Raw genomic sequence first — 24,868 nt, forward strand, 5'->3', positions numbered from 1 at the left:
CCTCCAATTTTTAAAATACATATTTTTTCCCCTCTAACTGCCTTTTTTAACCCCTGCTCATGTGCTTCATCCTTGACCTGGATGGTCCATTAATCCCCATGGTCCATTCAATTCTTGGCCACTGCTGATGCTTCTAATAAGGCAGCCAATTAGTGCCAAGTGTAGCGATGGTTTTAATGAAGTCTGAGATCTGTAAAAAAAGTTTTTCAGTTGTTTCTAATTTGTACACATTTGTATACAGTTCTCCAAAATTACAGATCCTGACAGGACCATGGAAGAGCATGTGCCAGGCAGGCGGCTGCTTGGGTTGTCGGACATCTGAGGACCTCACAGACAACTTCAGCAGGTCACAACCCAGTACTCCCTCCTGTAGTGGAATCAACCAAGGCCCCAGCAAAGTTAGGGCTGGCCCTGGATCCAAGAACCGTTAGGAACCTAGATGAAGCTCATTAATTTATTTACTCAGACCACTAGCACGCCTTGCTAATGCAAATCATCCTCAGCAGTTGAGTTTACACTGAAATGAACCGGGCTCAAATAGTTCACATCCAATTAGCTCGGTTGCTGTGTCCTTTTGCTTCTAGGGCCACAGGAAAGGGCTGCGGTTGCTGACCCTGGATCACAGGCCAGATCCCTATTAGCACCTGCGGCTGCTGCTCCAGCATCCTCGCAGCCCACCTGCTGCACCAGGAGGTGACCACATCCTCTATGCTTATGCACCTAACCTCACCGGCTTCCTCCTGTTGCGTCTGCGTCCGTCCTGGCTGCTGCACAGACACAGCGCAGCCAGCCCTACTGCACACGAGCTTCGCGAGCCTCCAGCTGCACAGCCCGCGCCCCCCGAGCCCAGCTGCTGCACCCAGTCCCAGGGACAAGCTCGGCCCCACCCCAGGATCCCCCTCCTGCGGCTGCTCAGTGGAGGACAGAGCCGCGAATCACTCGGTGCCCCCGCCCCAGTCCCTGCCCACCCCCGCCCCAGTCCCAGCTCCAGCCCACTCTGCGCCAGCTTCCTTCAGCCAGCCGGGCGCTGCAGTAACTCGCCAAGTCGTCTCCTGCCTTTAAGCAACAGCTGCAGGTAGGTCCGCGACGAGAGCCCCACTGCAGGGCTCGGGGGATGCCACGGGCGAGGGGGAGGCCGGTGCCTGCGCTCGCTCCGGGCTCGTCTCCATTGGCCGCTCCCTGCTGGAGACAGTCCGGGGCGCAGCAGCTCCCCTGTTCCAGCAGGGCAGAGCGGGGACGTGTCAGTCCCGCCTCCCCAGCTGCTGGGGGCGGAGGAAAGAGTCTCTGCAGACCCGTCTTGGGGGGAATAAGGGCCCGAACCCACCGCGGGTGGGGACAATGGGACGCTCCCCCTGGACGCCAGCGAGTCAGGATGGAGGCCTGAGATGGCTTTGACTCGCGGCAGCTTCCACAGAAAGGCAGGAGCTGGGGTGCAGCCGAGCACCGGGGTGCGGGGCGCCCGTGTGCCCCCGGCACATGAGCACCCTGGACTCCGGAGGTGGGGTCCCTGGGTAGCAGGGAGCCGCCGTGCGCCCCGGTTTACGCGCGTGAGCGCAGCCGGGAGGGAGCCACCCAATCCAATCCTGATGCGCTGCAGGGGGCTGGGGCGAAAGCTGCTGGCCCTCATCCTGTGGCTGCTTTGATGTGTCCAATAGAAACCCACCTAAAATATTCCACGGGTGCCCGTCCAGCACCGGATGGTATCTGTAGTGCCGGGGCGGGGCCAAATCCTGGCAGGGAGCAGGGTGCCCTCCACTCTCCCTGACTCCCAGGGGAGGGAGAGGTGCGCAGCAGCCTGCAGGACCGAGCCCTAGATTCTTTTCGGAGGCATCGTGAATTCTTACTCATTAACCAAGAAGGGAGGTGAATGTTGATATTTACATAAACTCTCCTTCCTGAGGCTCTGGCACTGTTTCAAAATCTATAATAAAGAAAGCTCATGTGCAAAAAGTTCAGAACCTCCCAAAGTTACTAATGGTACTCTCTGCAGAGCTAACTTTGCCTTTTGGTACACCACTTTTCCGGCAATGGCGAAGCCTAGGTGCTGCATCTACACGAAACAGAGTGACTCATTGGAATTGAAAGAATATTAACACATAATTTTAAATAGCCAGTAAACAAACCTTTCATTAGCAAAAGGACACTTAAAATGTAGTCAGATGTACAACTGTTAACAGATAACATTTTGTTTTCAATCTTAGCAGCAGAATGGACCCGGCTGCTTTTTGGTTGCATATTTGGGGTGTTATTTTTGGTAATTATGTAGTACTTTTAGGGTAATAGCTGCTGCTGTGAATTTTATATGGTTGTAAATTCTAGCAGACAAGATGGAAGGTCACTATGAGTCATCGCTTGCATATGCACACACCCACATCAAGGGGCATTACTGAAATGGTTTTGGATGGCAAACCATAGTGGAAATGGAAATATAAGCCTGCAGCAGTTTTTTTGTGTGCCTTAAAAACAAACAAGCAAACAGAATATTCTCCTTTTGAGAAAATATAGTAATACCGCACAGCTGATTGAATAGCTATGGTATCATTTCACCAACTGATTGATATTAATGGCTGATCAGTGAGATGATTTCAGAGGTACAATAAGGTATTTCCTATTACTACAGTGTTGAGTGCAGTATAAGTACCTAGATAGATAGATAGAATGGGGAGATTTCAGAGTAGCAGCCGTGTCAGTCTGTATTCACAAAAAGAAAAGGAGGACTTGTGGCACCTTAGAGACTTACCAATTTATTTGAGCATAAGCTTTCCGTGAGCTACATTATGCATCCGATGAAGTGAGCTGTAGCTCACGAAAGCTTATGCTCAAATAAATTGGTTAGTCTCTAAGAATGGGGAGAGAAATTATTAACTGCAGAAAGGAGAGCTGATTCAAAATAGAATTACTTTTTTGTAGTCTGCTGAAAACGTACACAGCCCTGTACAGTACATGGAGTAGACAAGCTCTTTGTTCCTAGAATCTTACAGTCTAAGATTAAAGAGAATATATTTGCTTAGGTAAAACATTCCCTGGGGTGAACAGAAAATGTATGTTCCAAATCCCTATGTTTTGTGTGGTATGTGAGATTAATGATAGGGCGCCTCCTGTGTGATTTGGCATTACATAGTCTAACAACACATCATCATATATTTTATGTTTCAAGGAATTAAACTTTTTTTTTTTAATTCTCATAAAATCACTGACAATGTTGTTACAATTTTTTTCAAAATACTGAAGATGCATGTTGTTGTTGCCCAGAGGCAAAAATACCCTGGTGTAATCTGATACAGAAATCCTGGAGAAGCTTCTACCCATAACATCCCACTGCTGTTCTTGGATATCTTAATAAGAAACCTGTGAAGATTGTATTGGTGGATTTGCAGAGGAGATCAGTGGCTAAAGGGTCATCTTCCTCTGCTTTACAACTGATTTAGGATAGATGCCAAACACTGGTAAAAATAGCACAAGTCTCATTAGTGCCGGGAATACTGGGGGCTTTGTGTTTGGTTTTTTTTGCCTGGAGTATGTATGTTTTGAAAACACTATTTGAATAGAAATTTCAAAGATGTATACACTTAAACGTATTTAAAATGTTTCCTAGGAAGAGAGTTAAAAAAGTTATGGGGATGACTTGTTTCAAGGAGGCCTCATTAGTAAGTAGATCCTCTTTGAATAAATTGCTTTGAATGTTAACTTGCTTTTGGATGTAAAAATCCAACTTTGCTAACAAGGATCCTACCATCATTCTTTTTCCTGAGTCTGTTATTTCTCTAACTGATAAAATTACAGTTCTTTCCATCCTCCATAGCCAGCTTTATGCATGATGCAAGTTTATTGGCAAAAAAACTTCCCTTTGCTGGGGCATGGCATGGCTCAGCACAGGGTATTCCTACTTTAGGATAAAAAGGGGAGCTTCTATAGCATCTTTCCTCCTCTAGGTTTCTCAAACTACTCTACAAAGTAACGAGTTAAATACTGTCTACAATGACCATCGAGGCAAGTGAAGCCACATTTGTGTGACCAGGAATAGTTCTCACACAACCTTAGACATTGCAGCCAAGTTATTAATTTTATCTATGGGAAAGTTTGCACCATAGTCCCTTTGATAAAGTGCCATGAGCAGAAGAGATCCCTCCATTTGATGGCTTTTAGCATTTCAGCAGACTTCTTGCAGAGCACTGCAATGTATGTAGTGGCTATAGTCTTAAGTTTTAGAATGGACTCCACACTATGACCTCCGGACCTGGTGGTGAGAATGCTGGCCACTGAGTCACAGTGACCCTATATTGAGTGTTTGCCATTTGAAAGAATTAGTTTGTTATCACTACCATCTATTGGCTTGATCATCCTGTCACTAAAGTCAATGGGAGCTTTACCATGGATTTCAGTGGTACTCAGCCTGAAGACAGTCTGGCTTATCTGGAAGCACCCCAGGAGAGTGTGGGATGTAGTTATACCTCATTGAACAGCAATGATCAGTCAGTGAGTTTGTAGGTGAACATTTTCATATGCATCTGAAAGTTACTGGGGAGATTTTCAGAGACACAACTGGCATTGAATTACAGTGGGAGCTAGGTATTTATCTGCCACTTGTGTCTTTGAAAAACTCCCCCATAATAAAGTTTAACTTGTAAAACAAACATGGCACAGTGAGTGGCTATTTTCCACAGCCTGATGACAATCAATGTGTTGGGAGGGAAGAGGGAGAAACTGAACCAGAAATCAAGACTTGCCTGTTTCTAAATGACTAAAGAGCAGCAAGGCAGAAATTACAGAGAGTTCTGTTTGTTTCAACTTTAATCTTAACGTAACCTAAACTCAACCCTTGATCATCATAAGTGTTTTAACCTGGGACTTTCATTACCAAAGCACAGACCTCTACCAGTTGAGCTGAAGGAGAGGCAGCATTAGCCAATTGCCGTAGTGGGCAGTTGACCTCTGTGGACTAATTCCTAGAAGGGGGAGGCAGCATCTACTTTCAAGCATGTGTGACGGGGCAAGGCCAGATGGCTATAGAAAAGTAGTGGAAGATAGATATATTAGCTCCAGGATAAACAATTCCCTGGTACCAGGTTAAGTGAAATGGAAGCTGCTCCAGGTCAGTTAAGACATCTGGGGCCAATTAAGAACTTTCCAGAAGGCAGGGAGAAGGCAGGGGTGCATGTCAGGAGCTGTGGGAGGAAGTTGCGCTGTTGGAGAGGCTGAGTAGTACACACCATATCAGGCACAGGGAAGGAGGCCCTGAGGTAAGGGTGAAGTGGAGCTTGAGGAAGTGAGGGCTGCTGTGGGGGAAGTAGCCCAGGGAATTGTACATGTCATGTTTCTAAAAGGTCAGCTACCATAGCTGATACTATTCGGGTCCCTGGGCTGGAGTCTGGAGTAGATGGTGGGCCCGGGCTCCCCCCCACCTTTGCCCCCTGATTAATCACTGAGACTGGGAGACAACAGAGACCGTGCAAGGAAGGATAACTTCTCCTCCCCTCCCTTGCTGGCTTATGATGAAAATGGCTCAGTAGACTGTGACCCTTGTCTCTAGAGAAAGAAGGGTTACGTGGAGGGTCACAGTGAGCCACTGAGGCTAGCAAAATCCGCCAGGAAACGCGGGACCCATGGAGGCAAGGACAGAGCTTTGTCACAACTGGTGTCAGGAGTGGGACTTGTTCACAGTGTGGCGGAGGAAAGAGGTTTAAAAAATAAAAGTGCACTGGGGTTTTGGATTTTTTTTTTTTTTGGTTTTTGTTTGTTTGCTTTGTACCACAATGGAGGAGGTGGTAAGAGCTCTGGTACAAGCCACGGCAGCCCAGCAGGAGGCCACCCGGGTTCAGGCAATGGCACAACAGGGGTCTATGCGGCTACAGCAGGAAACCAATCAATTATTGATGAGCCAGGTGACCCAAGACTGTGCCCTCTTGAGAGAGGTGGTGGACCAGTTGAAGATCCTCACCACCCAGGCCCGGGGGTCCGATGGGATGCGAACCCTGAGGGCCACTGGTTGTCTACCACAGATGACGTCAGGAGATGACGTAGAGGCATATCTCCTCTCATTGGAAAGGACTGCTCAGCGTGAGGCATGGCCCCAGGAGCAGTGGGCCAGCATTCTCTCCCCTTTTTTGTGTGGAGAGGCCCAGAAGGCCTACTTTGACTTGCCTGCCATGGATGCCACTGACTATACCCGTCTGAAGACAGAGATCCTAGCACGATCAGGGGTAACGGCAGCGGTAAGGGCCCAGAGGTTCCATGAGTGGAAATACCAGGAGAACAAACCCCTGAGGTCCCAGCTATTTGACCTCCTACACCTCGCATGGAAGTGGTTACAGCCCGAGGTGTGCAGGCCGGAGATTTTGGAGACCCTGGTCATCAACCATTACATGCGGGGACTGTCGCCAGATCTCCGCAAATGGGTAGGCCAGAACAATCCGTCCACGTACGATGAGATGATCACAGTGGTAGAAAGATGGATGACAGCCAGGGAACTGACCCAACTACCCAAGGAAGGCCCCTTTCGAAGCAAGCACCCGACCCCAACCCTGGAAGGTTGGGCAGCCAAACCCCTGGGGAGTCCTAGGTGGAAGAAGGGGGGGGGGCGAAAACCAGTGAGGACCCCAGAAGGAAGGGATTGGCCTGAGTGGGGGGAACCCCGGGACTAAACCCCCTAAGCCCCAGGATAGGGGAGTGATTAAAAGCAATTATAGATGTTATGCATGTGGGGACACATAGCAGCACAGTGTCCCAGCACCGAGGAGCCTACGCAATGTAATTTGGGGGATTGGGAGGTCTCATGCTCCCTTATCCACCTCGCGGGGGTCGCATTAGCTCCGCATAATTACACCAGGCCAGTGAGGATAAATGGAGCAGAGACTACAGCTCCTGTGGACTCCGGGAGTGCTATCACCCTCATATCGGGTAAGCTGGTAAAAAATAGTCAGCTGCTACAAGCCAAACGTGTACCAGTGACGTGCGTGCATGGGGCCGTGAGCCATTACTCCAGCATCCCAGTGGAGACAGAGGTTCAGGGAAACCCCATTGAAGTGACTGTGGGCGTAGTTCCTAAACTTCCATATCCTGTAGTCATTGGGAGGGACTATCCAGGGTTTGATAATTTTCTCCCCCCGGAGAGGCTGGAGGGAGGTGGGGACCCTGAGGACAGCGACTAGTCACCAGGGAATGTCAACTCCCAGTGTTCGCTGAGTTTTCTCAGGATCTGTTCTCAGCCCCCCGAAAGATCCGGAAGACAAAAAAGAGAGGAAGGCTGCAAAGGCCTTGGGAACCCAGATCCTGACCCAGGGCCAGAAGATCTCCCTAGTAGGCAGATGGACGTGAGCAGCCAACAGAGAAACTTCCACCACAGAAGGTGAGCCAGAAGCTGCCCCCAGCCATGACGGCAGCGAGCTGTTGGAAGAAGCAGAAGCCGGCCCCTGGGAGCTTGGGCAGGTTAGTCCCGGGAGAGAGACTTTTGGGCGGGACCAGGCAGAGGACCCCAGATATGATAACGTCAGGAAAGAGGTGGCCGAGATTTATGGGATACCCGTGGATGGGAAGGTCCGGGCTCCCAGACCTTTCTTTATAGTGAAGAAAGATCTCTTGTACTGCATGGTGCAAATGCAGGAGCAAGAGATACAACAACTTCTGGTGCCACGAAAACATAAAAAAGCCATATTGAGTCTCACCCACAGTCACCTGTTTGGAGGACACCTAGGGTTAGAGAAAACCCAGGCACGGATCCTGCGGAGGTTCTTCTGGCCAGGAGTACATGAGGATGTCCGGCGATACTGCACCTGTTGTCTAGAGTGTCAGTTACATAGCCCTTTGATACCTCTTCCTTTCGAACGGATAGCCATGGATCTGGTAGGGCCCCTAGAGAAGACAGCTCGGGGCCACCAACATGTGCTTGTTATACTGGACTATGCAACCCGGTATCCGGAAGCTGTTCCCCTGCGCAACACAGCTTCCAAGACAATAGCTAAGGAGCTAGTACAGATCTTTGCCTGGGTTGGGTTACCCAAGGAGATATTGACTGATAAAGGGACACCTTTCATGTCCAAGTTGATGAAAGATCTCTGTTCATTGCTCCACGTACAAGCCCTACAGACCTCTGTATACCACCCGCAAACAGATGGCCTTGTGGAAAGGTTCAATAGGACCCTCAAGGCCATGATCAGGAAAGTGGTGAGCCGGGATGGGAAAGATTGGGATACCCTATTGCTTTACCTCATGTTCACTATCCGGGAGGTTCCGCAAGCCTCCACGGGTTTCTCTCCATTTGAACTACTATATGGGTGCCACCCTCGGGGCATATTGGATATAGCCAGAGAAGCCTGGGAAGAGGAGCCAAATCCCGGAAGGAACATAGTTGAGCATGTACTGCAGATGAGAGATTGGATAACCTGAGTTACGCCCATTGTACGGGAGCACTTGGAGAGAGTACAGGAGACCCAACGAACTCATTATAGCCACCAAGCGAAGCTTCGACGGTTCCAACCAGGGAATCGGGTGATGGTACTGGTGCCCACAGCAGAAAGTAAACTGTTGGCCCAGTGGCGGGGACCCTACGAAATAATCGAAGCTGTGGGAGAGGTGAACTATAAGGTGCGGCAGCCAGGCCGCCGGAAATTGGAGCAAATTTACCACCTCAATTTTCTAAAACCTTGGCACGATCGAGAGGCATGCTTAGTCATGCAGGAGACCCTTCCCCAGGAGGATAACTTACACGAGCAAGTGAGGATATCATCCAAAAGATTGAGGCAGCAGACATGATTAATCGCAACAGAGATGTGTTCTCTACAAAACTAGGGCGGATGACTGAGACCTATCACCGTATCGGCACAATCCCCGGAGCCAAGGTAACATTGAGACCCTACCGAATCCCAGCAGCCAAAAGAGAAGAAATCAAGGCCCAAGTAAAGAAAATGTTAGAGTTAGGGGTTATTGAAGAGTCTTACGGTCAGTGGTTCAGTCCCATTGTTCTAGTGCCTAAACCTGACGGTACCACGAGATTCTGTAATGACTTTCGCCGACTGAATGAAACATCCCAATTTGACGCACACCCCCTACCACGCATCGACGAACTGGTTGACCGACTGGGTAGTGCCCGATTCTTGACTACACTGGATCTGACCAAAGGGTACTGGCAGATTCCTCTGACCAAAGAAGCTAAAGAAAAGACAGCATTTTCCACCCCGGATGGGCTATTCCAGTACACCGTCCTCCCTTTTGGGCTACCTGGGGCCGCAGCCACATTCCAGCGCCTCATGGATAAGCTGCTGCGCCCCCATACTAGTTATGCAGCTGCATACCTAGATGATGTCATCATCTATACGCCAGACTGGGGAACCCACTTGGAGAAAGTTGAGGCAGTACTGCACACCTTAAGGCGGCTGGCCTCACTGCTAATCCCACTAAATGCGCCATAGGGCTAGCAGAGGCTAGGTACCTGGGATATATTGTGGGAAGGGGCATAGTGAAGCCCCAAACGAATAAGCTAGAGGCAATTCAAAACTGGCCCCGGCCGACCCGAAAGAAGCAGGTCCGTGTGTTCCTAGGTGTGGTAGGCTACTACCGACGGTTTATTCCCCACTTCGCCACTAGGGCAAGTCCCCTAGCGGACATGGTGAAGGCCCGAGGTCCAGACATGGTAAAGTGGACCGACGCAGGAGAGGGAGCATTTACAGACCTTCGGACGGCCCTCTGTAATGACCCGTACTCATAGTCCCGGACTTTAACAGGGAATTTATTTTACAAACAGACGTTTCTGAGGTGCGGTTGGGAGCAGTTCTGTCACAAATGGTGGGAGAAGAGGAACACCCAATCCTCTACCTAAGCAGAAAGCTTCTCCCAAGAGAACAGAAATGCGCAGTAGTCGAGAGAGAATGCCTTGCTGTCAAATGGGCTATGGAGACACTGCATTATTACCTCTTAGGCTGGCGATTTACTCTTGTGACAGACCATGCACCCCTCCAGTGGATGCAGCGGAATAAGGAAAAGAATGCAAGGGTCACCAGGTGGTTCTTATCCCTCCAACCATTCCAGTTCTGCATACGGCACAGGGCTGGATGCCACCATGGCAACACTGATGGTCTGTCACGAGCATACTGCCTGGCGTCCCAAGTTGCCCAGCTCTATGGTGTTGAGCATTGGGGGGGGGGAGAATATGTGATGGGGCAAGACCAGATGGCTATAGAAAAGTAGTGGGAGATAGATATATTAGCTCCAGGCTAAACAAATCCTTGGTACCAGGTTAAGTGAAATGGAAGCTGCTCCAGGTCAGTTAAGACACCTGGGGCCAATTAAGAACTTTCCAGAAGGCAGGGAGAAGGCTAGGTTGATTGGGACACCTGAAGCCCATCAGGGGCTGGCTGAAACTAGTTAAAAGCCTCCCAGCCAGTCAGGTGGGGGTGCATGTCAGGAGCTGTGGGAGGAAGTTGCGCTGTTGGAGAGGCTGAGTAGTACACACCATATCAGGCACAGGGAAGGAGAACCTGAGGTAAGGGTGAAGTGGAGCTTGAGGAAGTGAGGGCTGCTGTGGGGGAAGTAGCCCAGGGAATTGTACATGTCATGTTTCTAAAAGGTCAGCTACCATAGCTGATACTATTCGGGTCCCTGGGCTGGAGCCCGGAGTAGAGGGTGGGCCCAGGCTCCCCCCCACACCTTTGCCCCCTGATTAATCACTGAGACTGGGAGACAACAGAGACTGTGCAAGGAAGGATAACTTCTCCTCCCCTCCCTTGCTGGCTTATGATGAAAATGGCTCAGTAGACTGTGACCCTTGTCTCTAGAGAAAGAAGGTTACGTGGAGGGTCACAGTAGGCTGCTGAGGCTAGCAAAATCCGCCAGGAAACGCGGGAGCCACGGAGGCAAGGACAGAGCTTTGTCACACATGCTACAAGCGAGTTTCATAATATAGCAGTGTTACTGTCAGCTCCACCTATAATACAGGTTGTCTAACACTTTCCATTATAAAACCTTGTTTTATAAATATTTTGTGTAAATATGTAAGCAAATCTCAGGCAACTCACAAATTGTTAGTGTGTCTGCCAACATCAGAAAGTTGGATGCAACTGCTGCAAAAAGAGAAAAGCTAACAAGACGACGAGTCCTCTGACAATACAGAAAGCAGTACTAATCATAGAATATCAGGGTTGGAAGGGACCTCAGGAGGTCATCTAGTCCAACTCCCTGCTCAAAGCAGGACCAATCTCCAATTTTTGCCCCAGATCCCTAAATGGCCCCCTCAAGGATTGAACTCACCACCCTGGGTTTAGCAGGCCAATGCTCAAACCACTGAGCTATCCCTCACCACCTTGACTAAATGCTGCCTTATATGGGTTTGAATACAACTCTTTTTTATTTTCTGGTGCAGGAAAGTGATCTGATCCAGGGACTTTTGGTGGGAACCATGACATTCCTAAAATAGCTGCCATGTATTTGGTGGTTACATTTGTTTTTTCATTCTCTTCACAAATATGATCTTTCTGGTTTATAATCCGAGTGTGAACATCAATGCAGCTAATCAATAACTGTCAGCTGGAGGAGCATGCTGGATAGTAGGGATGTGCCACCCAACACACCAGCGTATCGCCACTTTTACTTCTACCTCAAGAAACAGCTTGTTTTGAAATGGAGCAAGAGTTACCAAACTGCATTTAAACGAGTGGAATTTTCTGAGTCTTTCATTAAAATCAAATGCAAATTACTGTTAAACTGAATTATCAAGTAACTTTTGTAAGACACTAAGTAACACTGGACAACAAAAAGCAGATGTTCTAGGTTAGTTTTTGTTCATTTAGTATTTACAGTACAGTATTTAGAAATATAGGAATTGCCATGTGGACTGTCTAGTCCAATATCCTCAATCTGACACTGGCCAGTATCATGCTCCACAGGAAGAGTTAAGAAATGCAGTGTGGATGTTCTCATTTTCTGTATACATTTCTAATCCTATTTTGAATCTTCCTGAACTCCTGATTCAGTGATGCTTGTGGAACTCAGTGCCACTAGACATCAGCTGGAGTACTGTATCCAGTTTTGGGCACCACACTTTAAGACAGGTGTGAACAAATTGGGGAGATTCCATAGGAGAGAAACAAAATGATACAAAGTTTGGCAAACATGACCTGTGAGGACAGACTGAAAGAACTGGGCATGTTTAGTCTAGAAAAAAGAAGAATGGTGGTGGTGGTGGGGAACATAATCTTCAAATGGGTAAAAGGCTGTTATAAAGAGGACTTTCTAATTATAAGGATAGTTAAACATTGGAACAAGTTACCTAAGGAGTTTGTGGAATCCTCATCACTGGAGGTTTTAAGACAAGGCTAGACAAACACCTGTGAGAGATGGTCTAGGTTAACTTAATTCTGCTTCAGCATGGGGGGCTGGTCTAGATGACCTTTTGAGGTCTCTTCTAGCCCTACATTTCTTTGATTATGTTCTACATAAAATCTCTTTATCATTTGTAAATTTGCTGCTTTTCAATTTAATTGGCTGTCCCCTTTTTCTTGTATTATGAGAAAGGATAAGTAGAAGTACCTGATTTATTTTTTCTGCGCAATTAATTATTTTGTATACTTCTGTCATGTCTCCTCTCATTCTTCTCCTCCACATAAAATTAAAATCCCAGTCTTTTCAAGATCATCATGCATTTATCACTCCAAACAAAAGTATGACCAAACAATTTTAGGAGGCTGAGGGATAGAGAAAGAGAGCTTAAAATGGTTATCAGCTTCTCCATAAAGGGATGAATTTGCATTTGGGTCCTGTGTTAATTGGAAATGATACCAGAGACTAGATTTTAAAAAGAAAACACCTTGAATGGGGATGGCACACAGCACCAAGCCCACGTGATGTTTTAGTATGTCAAGGATTTTCATAAAACTGACATGTTTTTGATGCAGAAGGGTCCACAGGACAATGATCATGTTAAAAGTTAAACACTTAATGCTCAGGACAAGATGTAGCTACTTGGAGAAGTGCAGCAGATAGTTCAAATATATAGTATTAGCAGTCTTGCTGTTTCAAAACAGATTCTGCAACCCGTGTTATGCCCTCTACCCTGACGAAGACCTCAGAGAGGGGGAATCTATATTCGTTAGATCCTAGTTCTGCTTCCACCAAGACCCATCTCAAAGCAGCATCCCCTTGGAACTTACTGGACATGTCCACTAGAATGCTGCCACCTTAAAATGCAGCCGGTGTAACTTCTTTTCCCTCCTGCATGGTCAATAATGGAGAAGTCAGGCTGCTCCTCCGTAATCAGGCACCATGGCCTGTGGGGTTTGTCTGAGCGAAAAATATCCCTCTTCCCAAAATAGTTCTCTGAGCGGAAAATTGCTTTTAATGCAGCACTGTGAAAAAGAAAATGGAGGGTAAGACAGAAAGGAGGGGAACTGAAATGCAGCATGTTGCCCGTTATACCTACTCTGCTTCGTACACTGATTTGCTGCTCACGTCTCCATTCAAGGCAGAGTCCTAGAAAAGATGGAGGAGAGAAGTTTTTTTTTTTTTTTTCAGGAAAAGGGAAAGTAAAAGCAAAAGGAGTCAGTGGGACAAGCCACTGCACAGACTTCATGCAGAGCAGGACCTGGGATTCCAGAAGACGTCCTCCTGCTTCACCCCCGCTTCCTGAAAGGTCAAGTTGGCAAGCGTATGTTGTTTACACCACATCATGCAATCTCAGATTTTCTTGACTGGCAGAGTATGTTAGTCAGGCTTTTCGTGAGCACAATGCTGGATCGTGCTGTTTACTATAACTGCACTACTATGTTCGTTTGTGCTCCTCCATTTGTACCTGTTCAGCCGGTACCTGTTCCAGCATACATTATTTATTTAGTTTTTCTATTGCACCAGAGCAATGATGAGCTGCCAAAATCTTAACAACCGGTTCCCTCCTCACCCCACGAGGGGGTCGTGACCCACCTCGGCCCACTGGGGACTCCTGCCCCATCCAACCCGCCGCATTCCTTGATGCCCCCCCATCTCTTACCCCATCCAACCCCCCCTCCCCCGTCCCCTGACTTCCCCCAGAACCGGGTGAGAGGGTCTTGTGGGCCACCATAGTAGGTGCCCACCCCACCCCTAAGAGCCAGAGGGACCTGCCGGGGGGCGAGGTGGGGAGTCCCAGCCGTGCTTACCTGGGGCAGCTCCCAGGAAGCATCCGGCAGGTCCCTCTGGCTCCTAGGGGCGGGGGAGTGTAGCTAAGGGGGGAAGAGGGGGAGCGGCTGATCGCATCAAAAGTGGCACCTTAGGCACCGACCTAGGCTGGAGCACCCACGGGGAAAATTTGGTGTGTGCAGAGCACCCACCAGCAGCTCCCTGCCCCGTGCCCAGCCCCAGCTCACCTCCGCTCCGCCTCCTCCCCTGAACGCGCTGCCCCGCTCTGCTTCTCCGCCCGCCACCCCCCGGCTTCCTGCGAATCAGCTGTTCGCGTGGTATGCTGGGGAGGGCTGAGAAGCAGGCGGCGGCTTCGCGCTCAGGCCCAGGGAGGCGGAGGTGAGCTGGGGCAGGAAGTGGTTCCCTTGAGCCCCCCCTCCCCCCCGGGGTTACCTGCTGCGGTGCAGACAGCCCTCCTCGCCCCTCCCCCTCCCCTCTGCTCCGCCTCCCTGGGCCTGAGTGCGAAGCTGCCGCCTGCTTCTCAGCCCTCCCCGGTGTCCCACGCCAACAGCTGATTCCTGGGAAGTCGGAGGGGGGGTGCGGAGAAGCAGAGTGGGACGGCACGTTCAGGGGAGGAGGTGGAGCAGAGGTGAGCTGGCGTGGGGTGGGGAGCTGCCGGTGGGTGCTCTGCACCCTTCAAATTTTCCCGTGGGTGCTCCAGCTCTGGAGCACCCATGGAATCGGCGCCTAAGGTGCCACTTTTGGCCGGTTGTTAAATTTAGAAGCCCTTTTAGAACCAGTTGTCCCTCATGCAAACTGGCTCCAGCTCACCACTGCACCAGAGGCTACAGTCAGGACCATTGTGTAAAGTGCTGTACAAACACACACGGAAGACGTGAACCCCGCCCAAAAGAGCTTATTTTATACCTCTTCTACTAGTTCTCATCTGTACCTGTTCCGTTTGCAGAGTACTGGTTTTATACTGGTACCTGCTCTAGTCATACAGGATTATTTTTCAGGGTGGGTTCTTAACAGGTGTATTAGTAAATTAACTGATTTCCCAGTGCCCTCTAGCAGCATTGTCAGGCACTCAAAAGCCTAGAGCACCTATCTCAAGGCTACCTAGGCTATAAGCATTTTTGAGAACCGATCTCTAGGATTTAACTGCCTGTTCTTTGACCTGATTCATTCAGATGTTGAAGGTGTGTCTAGAAATGGTATTAAGCAGTAGCAGCCACCTTGGGGGTTATGGGTATTCTGCATCCAGCTAGGGAAGGGAACAGGTTGGCTAGTATCTGTACAAACATTAAAGTCCTAGGGACACACCTTACCTAGGTAAATAACTTATGAGACTAGCACAACGCTAGGCTGAGGGGAAAGGAAAGCTCTAACATTTGGCTGTCTTCCACAGGGACTAATCTGCCTAATTGCAGTTCTATCAGCTTCTCTTAAGGGGATTCGTTGTAGCATATGTCACAAGGTTATGCTAGAATGGCTTTGTGGAGCAATATGGGAACTCAAAACATCACATCAATCCATAGCTAGTCAGTATCACTCCATGGAGTGTGAATAGTAGCTTGCTGTGGTACTGTATGTAATTCTGTCCAGACACAGTTGTTCTCTGCATTTGGAACTACATTGAGATGCATCCAGTTAAGTGTGCGTGCAGGATATTCACAGGAGGAGTCAGTGACCCTGACAGAATTCTGAGAAGCAATGGGGTGAGAAAAGAACTTGCTTCTGTGGACTCTCAAGAAAACTGGTTCCTTCCTACCTAGCTGAAAAGATAGCCACCCCTCCTGCCCCAGTCTATAGGACGATCTGGGTTTTTGATCACCCTGCTCCCCCAGGAGACTCCCCATTGATCTCAGGCATGGAGGTTTCTATTCTGTGTACAGCCATTACTGGAGGGAGACTTGCTTGTCTATATTAGGAGCTAGTCAGTGAGTCAGTGGGAAATCATCCGGCAACGTTTAAACATACGGGCTTAGCAAACATTTCCACACACAAAAATGATAGCTACAATTCAAACCAAAATATATAAAATCCAGGATGAAGTGAATCATCCAAAAGAAGTCAGATCTTTCAGATTGGACAGAGCCCCAAATACTAGCTGAAATCAAAATCATTAGGGCTTTGTTCTCTCTCGCTTTCTGATCTGAGTAACACTTTGGTTCCTCAATCCCAAAAGTCTGAAGCATGTTAAAAAACAAACAAGCAAACAAAAAAAGCCTCAAGAGCTATCTGTGTAATCACCATAAAGAGAACTTTACACACCTTGATATGAAGAGGAACTAGGTAGTATACTGTTTATGTATTAATGATATTGCCTTATAGTGACTGGCTGACAGAGATTATCAGCTAGCTGGTAAGGGACTGTTTCTTTAGCTCAAGTTGTGATGGACTCTCTTTTTGCAATGAAACAAGGGTTCCAGTCTTGGCTCCTCAAATGTGTATGATGAATGCAGTAGTTGTGTCTAGATTTGTTATATCAGGGGAGAGAATTGATAAAATATACTCTTGTGGTCCTTTGTATTTTCAGAGCGGCATGAAAACATTAACTTTATAAATCACCACAACAGCTCTGTGATGTTTGACTGTCCAAACTGAATGAAATGAAAGATGTAAACAAATAGCATAAAGGCTGAAAAATAAATTAGAATGTTACTTTTTCTTTTAATAATGTTGGCTACTGGTAACAAAAGTTTTTCAAATGTGAACCTGATTATTTAAAAGGATACATTCTAACAAAGTCAAGGTTTTGGTGTAAATAATGTGACAGAGATTAAACAATAGACTTGTCATATATGTCAGTATGTATTAGTAAAAACACACCCAGTTACTGTCACAGGAACTTAAGTGCCCACAGGAAGCATTTAGTTTTTGTCTTTGTATCTCATTGTAGGATTATGATTTTGCCCTGTCAGCCAGCTATAATCTGGGGATATTAAGTGGAAAGATAAAACTAGTTTACATGCAGTGGATTGGAATCCATTAATCCTCTTTCTGAAAGACCAGGCTATTTAATACCATTTCTATACTATAAAAATAATCAGGTCTAAAAATGTTGCCCGTCTGTTTTGCAAGAGTGTTATTACTAATGTAGACAGAAACTCCCCCAAACATGTTAAGGAACACAATGTTCATCAACTTATGTCAGCAAGTTAGTGTCATTTCTTCAAGGGCTAAAACATGTTTTTCCTTTCCACTCAGGGTGAGAAAATCATGTTATACCATGTTTGGAACACAACCCTGGATCTCATTTGTGATTGAGCCGATTTTGTAGGGTAGAGGGGTTTGGAAAAGAGCAGGGTCACCTTTGACTTTTCATTGGTGGAAGATTCTTCAGCTCTTTCTAAAAGCACATCCGACCTCTTTTAAAGTTCTGAGTGTGGTTGTTCAGCAAGGTCCCTGGCTGTGAATTGGGGTAGAACTCAGAATGTGGGCTGAATTGTCACCTCTGATGTTCCTAAAAAGAAAAGGATTCAGAGTAACAGCCGTGTTAGTCTGTATTCGCAAAAAGAAAAGGAGGACTTGTGGCACCTTAGAGACTAACCAATTTATTTGAGCATAAGCTTACAGCTCACTTCATCGGATGCACAATGAAGTGAGCTGTAGCTCACAAAAGCTTATGCTCAAATAAATGTCTTAGTCTCTAAGGTGCCACAAGTCCTCCTTTTCTTTTTGCGAATACAGACTAACACGGCTGCTACTCTGAAATCTGATGTTCCTGCCATTCACCGTTGTCCCAACCATTGTAGTGAGTGGAAAAATGTGCTGACAGATAAGTAGTGTTTGCACTGAGGAGCCAGTGTAACCACATTCCCTTGATGGAGAGGCAGTAATTTAGCCTCTTCTGCCACAAAGGCCTGAAAATGTTTACTTTCAACTTTGTTTCAGGAGCGACGAGCCACCTGTTATAAGGATTAACAAAAGCTAACCTGCAGCATCTGGTTTACAACAAAAGTTGTTTGTATTGCATTTTAATCAGAGGCCACAGCTGAGATCAGGGTCTCCATTGTGCGAGGCGCTGTACAAAAAGAGCAAGAGAAAATCCCTGCTCCAAATTGCTTACCAACAAAACAGAGGGGGGGGGAAAAAAAGAGGCACGAAGAACTAAATTGATTCACCTGCCATCAGTGACAAGCCAGGCATAAAACCCAAATAGTATGGGCTGTGCCTCAGACACTGTTCAGTGGACTACACTGCCCCTCTAGTTACACTGACTACACTATACCGCTCTTCCAGAATAACTCCATGTGAAGACAAACCCTGAAAAGCAACTGGGTAAATCCTGGCCCCCACTTTTTAAATGCTGCTTTTGAGGAAGGAAGATCCTGCAGCAAAAGCAGGGATGATGATCCGAAAGGATCACTTGTGCTTGTGTGCCCTTGGGATAGGGGCACAATAGGGACCATGCACTAGTGCTCAGAGCTGGACTTCTACTGGGATACGACAAAGTTACAGCTAAATGTTTTTAATCACAAATAGATCTTCTACAAACGTAAGAATTGCTTATATTTCTCTCTCCCTTGATAGGCCGATAACAGTGGTTTGTTGTCAGAGCTCACAAGTCTGAACAATTTGCATCCGTCAGGTTTGTGTTTTATGCTACAGTTACTGTGAAAAACCCTGTTTTGGGCCTCTGCAGACTGCATGTCATCTCACTCCTTGATAACACCCATTTTTTCATGTTCTGAGTGTTTATAAATCTCCTCACTGTATTTTCCACTGAATGCATCCGATGAAGTGAGCTGTAGCTCACGAAAGCTTATGCTCAAATAAATTGGTTAGTCTCCAAGGTGCCACAAGTACTCCTTTTCTTTCTACTTCTGCTATGGTTTCCAGTTCCTTTTTTTCTTAGGAATCATTTATTACTTGTTCATTGATTTGGTCAGCGAGTTTGTGAATTGAACAAGAATGTCTGTGCTATTGGGGGGCGTACAGCTTTGCCAGCTCTACCATACCAGGAGAGCAAGTAGTCGCCTGAGGCTGCAAAACATTGCTCCTGTTTGTGTTGTGTGACTGGGGGCTGGTGGGATGAACATATGCCAGTTTCCTTCCAGTGGATGCTGTGTAGAACCTTGGCACTTGTGTCATCCTCCTACATCAACATCTCAGGAGCTTTTATTTTTTTGCTATTGTCACCTAATCTTAGAGTGGTTTATGACGTGGCAAGATTGTTGGCTTTTAACATGGAGAACTGTATCTCACTGGGTACATATGTCTTCCTCTAAGACGAGAGCTATTCTCAGCATGTTGGCAATGTGCATATCTAGGTCAGTTGTGCATAATCTGTCTGCAGTGCAAAATCATCCTGAGCTACTAAACCAAAGACATATTCTTGTTTACATACTTACCACAGCGGGGAGCTGCTGGGGGTGGGGTGGGGTGGGAGCAATCATTTCAGGGCCTAGGGGCGGCAAAATCATTAATTCGCCACTGTTCCAGTAAGATGTGTTTACACCTGTAATCAGGGACAAACAATCTTAAATGGATGTGTGTGCACACACACGCACTTTAGGAATGCAGAATAACTGTTCAGCACGAGTGTGGTCTGGGATTTTTGAGTGAACCCACATCCAAAGCTATTTTTCCTTTATTAAACATATTGACAAGCGTGTGCTTCATGTGTAAAGAGGGGGTAGGATTTGATATTCACAACCAAAGCAATCACTGGTTTCAGAGGAGCAGCCGTGTTAGTCTGTATTCGCAAAAAGAAAAGGAGGACTTGTGGCACCTTAGAGACTAACCAATTTATTAGAGCATAAGCTTTCGTGAGCTACAGCTCACTTCATCAGATGCATGCTGTGGAAAGTACGGAAGATCTTTTTATACACACAAACCATGAAAAACATGGGTGTTTACCACTACAAAAGGTGGCAATCACTGATCACGTTAGCGATTGATGAGGCACTGGTGCCTGCTTGAAAGCTAGAATTCAGCAAGTGATGTGAAGGAAGGGAAAGAGGGTCTTGAGGCCGATGTACAGGTCTTTGAGATCAAGTCAGGAGATCTGTCCTCTCTTCCTGGTTCTGCCTCACCCTCCCTTTGTGGCCTAGAGCAAGTCTTCTGGGCCAAAAGTGGCCACCGCTTGTCAGAACCTCAGCTTTTGAGATGCATTTTCAGAGGTGCTGAGGAGCCCTGCCATCAACACACATTTTAGTGACACTCCTTCAGTAACACTTCAGGTCCTGTGGGAAATCATCTGCATTCAGATAAAAGGCAGTATTAAAATTTCATGGTCAGGGGCATAGGATCAGCTCACAGGTGATAATGTTTAGGAAGTATCATGGAAGTCTAAAAAATTGCTGAACAGAGAACCTTCCAAGTGGGGAGTCTCTTTGAATTTGGAAGACAGTATGGAAAACAATGGGTCTGATTCTCCATGGACTTGCATGTTGTGTCACCATTTACATCATGCCACAGTAGCTTCATACTCACTTCCTTTGCACATGTGCAAATGACCACACAAGATGCAAAGTTGTGGACAATGAGGACCTCCATCTCTCTCAGCTCTCTTAAAAGAAATGTTACAGGCTCAGTGCAGATAGAGAACACCTGTTTACCTCAAACCTGATCCAGACTTGCGCAAAGATGTTCCTTCCTTCTCTGAAGAAAGAGCCAGCTCTCCTCTGACAGATTGCATAACGCCTCAGCTGCTATCTTTGGGACAGGCAAGAGCACTAAAGCAGGTTGCAGCCTCTTCTTTCTTATCATTGCTCATCTTATACTAAAGAGATTTGACGTTCCCGTTTCTGTGTAATTGCAGCAGGCTGGTCACACCTATTGGCCTGAGGGCCACATACCATGTCATGCCTTTTGTGTATCGCTTAGTGACTCTGTGTGAACTAGAACACCTACTCAGCATTTTAGCACTGATTTGCATTTGAATGCAATTTAGGATTTAGAGTAGCAGCCATGTTAGTCTGTATCCACAAAAAGGAAAAGGAGTACTTGTGGCACCTTGGAGACTAACCAATTTATTTGAGCATAAGCTTTTGTGAGTAATAGTATTTTCCACTGCATGTATCCGATGAAGTGAGCTGTAGCTCACGAAAGCTTATAAATTTGTTAGTCTCTAAGGTGCCACAAGTACTCAATTTAGGATTTGTTTGCTCACAAATAAAAGAAAGCAGTTGGCTTTCTAAGTTCCATAGCAGTGTGTGTACTGTGCATTTAAGAGCATGACTGAACTCCTACTTACTGTGTTCACTAGGGTAGGGCTTTGTGGTTGAGTCAGTAGATTCTCAGCTGGGTGTGACTGTGTCAGATGGATGTGTCTCATCCTATATGTGGTCCTAGAATGTTCACAGAGGATCTAGTTCTTTTCTCCCATGCCAGTTTGACCCTGGGATAACTTCAGTGGAATTGCTCCTAATTTACAACAGTGCAAGTGGGAAGAGAATCAGGCTCTTAAATTGAGATTTTAAACGTTAGCACTTTCTCCTGAAACCTTGTGTTTAATGGGTGGGTCTCTCTTAAGTGACTAAAAGCCAGCAGCAAAAACCTTGTAGTTGCTGGAAATATCAGAATAGAGCTGGAATTATTAATCATGAGGCAAAGAACATTTGTATCCTGTCTTCTGGCAGTGGCCCGTGCCAGGTGCCCCAGAGGGAATGAACAGAACAGGTAATCAAAAAGTGATCCATCCCCTGTCGCCCATTCCCAGCTTCTGGCAAACAGAGGCTAAGGACCCCATCCCTGCCCATCCTACCTAATAGCCATTGATGGACCTATCCTCCATGAATCTATCTAGTTCTTTTTTGAACCCTGTTATGGTCTTGGCCTTCACAACATCCTCTGGCAAGGAGTTCCACAGGTTGACTGTGCCCAGAATATGCATATAATAATTTGGCCTGTTTCACCTGGCTATTCTCATTTGTTAAAAGGTTTCCATGGGAATGTTAATCTCTGAATGCAAAAACCAACTTTGCCCATGACAAAGATATTGCTGTGCTTTGGGGGAGGGAAATTTAAACCTGTTCTCTACAGGATTTAGTTTTAAAGTTGAGGGGAGAGCTGTTAAAAGGACACCGACTACTTGAACGTTGTGAGCTTCTAAGAAAACTGCCTTTAATCAGTGTCCTGAATTTCGTTTTAAATGTACCTCTGTACTGTTCATTTTATATATATCGCTAGGGTGTTGGTTTTCATTGGTATGAATTTTTTCAAATGTGAAAAAAAAATACAACAAAAGTTTTGGACTGTGCGTGCTAAGGAGAAAAAGTAGTATTGTACATACCACCCTTCTGGCTGGGAGCATAAGCAGCAGCCAATACTAGGAAGGCCATTGATTATCATACACATTGTAAGGAGAGTGGTCACTTTAGATAAGCTATTACCAGCAGGAGAGTGGGTTTGTGTGTGTGTGTGGGGTGTGTGTGTGTGTGTGTGTGTGAGAAAACCTGGATTTGTGCTGGAAATGGCCCAACTTGATTATCATTTGTAAGGAGAGTGATCACTTTAGATAAGCTATTAGCAGCAGGAGAGTGCGGTGGGAGGAGGTATTTTTTCATGCTTCTACACTTTCCACAGATGCTTTCCACTTTACAAAGATCTTCTACACTTTCCACAGTATGCATCCGATGAAGTGAGTTGTAGCTCACGAAAGCTTATGCTCAAATAAATTGGTTAGTCTCCAAGGTGCCACAAGTGCTCCTTTTCTTTTTGCCATTGGCAGTGCTGTTCCTCAGATGGTGAGAGACAAAACGAAAATAGATTATGGAGTCACCGTGATTGTCCTAATGATGCTTTTGTTACAAGCTTCTCAGCGTGGGGATGGTGTTTAGTTGCGTGTGTATGAATTTAATGCTGCCTGGAGACCAAAGACTGATCTAATCAACTGTTTCAGATATTTTTCAATGCTTGTCACCTTGGTGATAAAGCTGAAATAGATCTTGTGGCCTTTTCAGTGGCTGACTTAAGACTTAGTCACTCAAGCTATATGCAAATTTGGCAAAGAGCTGAAAAAAAAATAAAGACAAATATTTCTGACTGTTCCTAGGGTGCAGTGTCATCAGCTGTTAATATTGTACTGAAATGCTGTCTCCCACTATACGGTCTTGTGGCATGTCAGAGCGTTTCTTTAAAGCTGCAGGGACTCTTTGCTGATCCCACAAATTCCCACAGTTTGTGCAAATTCATCAAGGCTTTTCACCAGTCACAGATGTAGAACTGCTATGAAGAAAAGTGAGAATTTTTAGCATCTCTGTATCTAGATCTTGAACCTACCTAGAGACTGGATTATGGAAAATAACCCAGGCTAGATGCCTGTCCAAATGCTTGCCAAAGAGTTTCCTTTTATGCCTTCCAAACCAGCTGGTCAATTGCAGCTGGAAGTACTGAGATAGGCTGCTTGTGCTTTTTGTTCTTGATGCCTTTTATCTAAATAACTATTTATAGCCATGCAAAGCAGCATTAGTGGGTAGACAGTAAGTCTGTGAAGCCAGCCAGGGGTTATTCCCAATAATGGTGCCACACAACACTGCCCTCCTGTCTTTCTAGAGGAATGATACTCTTGAAAAGCATGTATGTAAACCTGTAAGCTGAGTAGAAACCAATGTGCAAAGTATGGACTTTTCAAGTTACAAGGCAAAATCGGAATGCAGCAGGGGAATTACTACAAGCAAGGGTTACTAGTAAGAAGTTAGGCAATGTAAAATAATGTAGGACCCGACTGTCTGTGGAACAGTAGGCTCCATAGGCAGTTTATTAAAAGAAAACACATTGCTGGTCATAAGTAATTATACGTGTGACGCTGATGGCTTTTCAAGAGCTTTTCTGGTCCCTTTGGATAAAATGGATCAGCCACATTGTAAAAGCATTTACTAAGCCAAAAGGCAAAAATATGTTAAACTTCCAGAATATTAGTGAAGCCATTCATGCAAATGTGTAATTAAGGCTTTTTTTCCAATGGGTGGAACATGTATAGGACAGACAAGAACATTACATCTCCTGTGTAACTAGTTTGAAAAAAAAATCCCTCTTTTAAGGAAACATTATTCTATGAGCATTTGTCAGGCAGGACTTTCAGACAAGTATGTTTGTTGGTGCAAGTCACCTTTTTATTCTTGAACCCAGTGTTATTACTGGTTTTGGAGTAGCAGCCATGTTAGTCTGTATTCGCAAAAAGAAAAGGAGGACTTGTGGCACCTTAGAGACTAACCAATTTATTTGAGCATAAGCTTTCGTGTAATAATTCGCAGTGCCAGTTACCATTATTATTTTAACCAGGTAGTTAATTGTATTCTTCACAATGCAAAGTGCGAAGTGATGAAAGAAAAATGTAATGCATGATTAACTCATGGTGAGAGCTCTGTAAAATGTTCCAGCCAAGCTCAAGTTATCATGGTTTCAGCTTTCATTACAAACTCAGACCAGGTTCCTCAAAAGGTTTCTAGCACACCTAGTATCAACTTATGGGCTTGGGTTAACACCATGCTGATCTCACTGGTTCCTTGTTTCAGTGCAAAGAAAGGAGGAAGGCAGTGGGTTTGGCTGAATTTTGAGTTGGTTTTAGGGTTTGTTCCAACATGCAACTTGGGGTAAAGTTTTCTGAACTGAAAAGCCTTATTTTAGTACAGATCTACTTGTCCTGGCCACAGATGTGCTGCATGCTGGGAAGTCCCCACTTCTGGTGGAAAAGGGTTAATAGACTCAGAGCCCATACCAGATGGATTCAGGATATGTGGCAGAGAGAATGCAGTGACTCAAAAAGAAAAGGAGTACTTGTGGCACCTTAGAGACTAACCAATTTATTTGAGCATGAGCTTTCGTGAGCTACAGCTCA

The 24,868-nt window shown here is 46.2% G+C and overlaps 1 protein-coding gene across 4 annotated transcripts in view; it reads left to right on the forward strand.

Moving 5' to 3' along the window:
- Positions 1 to 775: 775 nt before the first annotated feature.
- GSN (gelsolin) overlaps positions 776 to 24,868 on the forward strand; it is a 52,852-nt gene continuing 28,759 nt past the window's right edge. The window contains exons 1-2 of one of the 4 annotated variants that reach the window (XM_073314890.2): positions 776 to 1,075; positions 3,596 to 3,647. In XM_073314890.2, the coding sequence (XP_073170991.1) occupies positions 3,615 to 3,647 (33 nt within the window). In that variant the 5' untranslated portion in view covers positions 776 to 1,075; positions 3,596 to 3,614. Of the gene's footprint in view, positions 1,076 to 3,595; positions 3,648 to 13,513; positions 13,631 to 18,652; positions 18,674 to 24,868 lie in introns of those variants that run through there. The other 3 variants (XM_073314887.2, XM_073314888.2, XM_073314889.2) reach the window with 3 other exon arrangements.

The sequence above is a fragment of the Lepidochelys kempii genome, chromosome 16 (genome assembly GCF_965140285.1).
Source record: "Lepidochelys kempii isolate rLepKem1 chromosome 16, rLepKem1.hap1, whole genome shotgun sequence".
NCBI classification, from domain to species: domain Eukaryota; kingdom Metazoa; phylum Chordata; order Testudines; family Cheloniidae; genus Lepidochelys; species Lepidochelys kempii.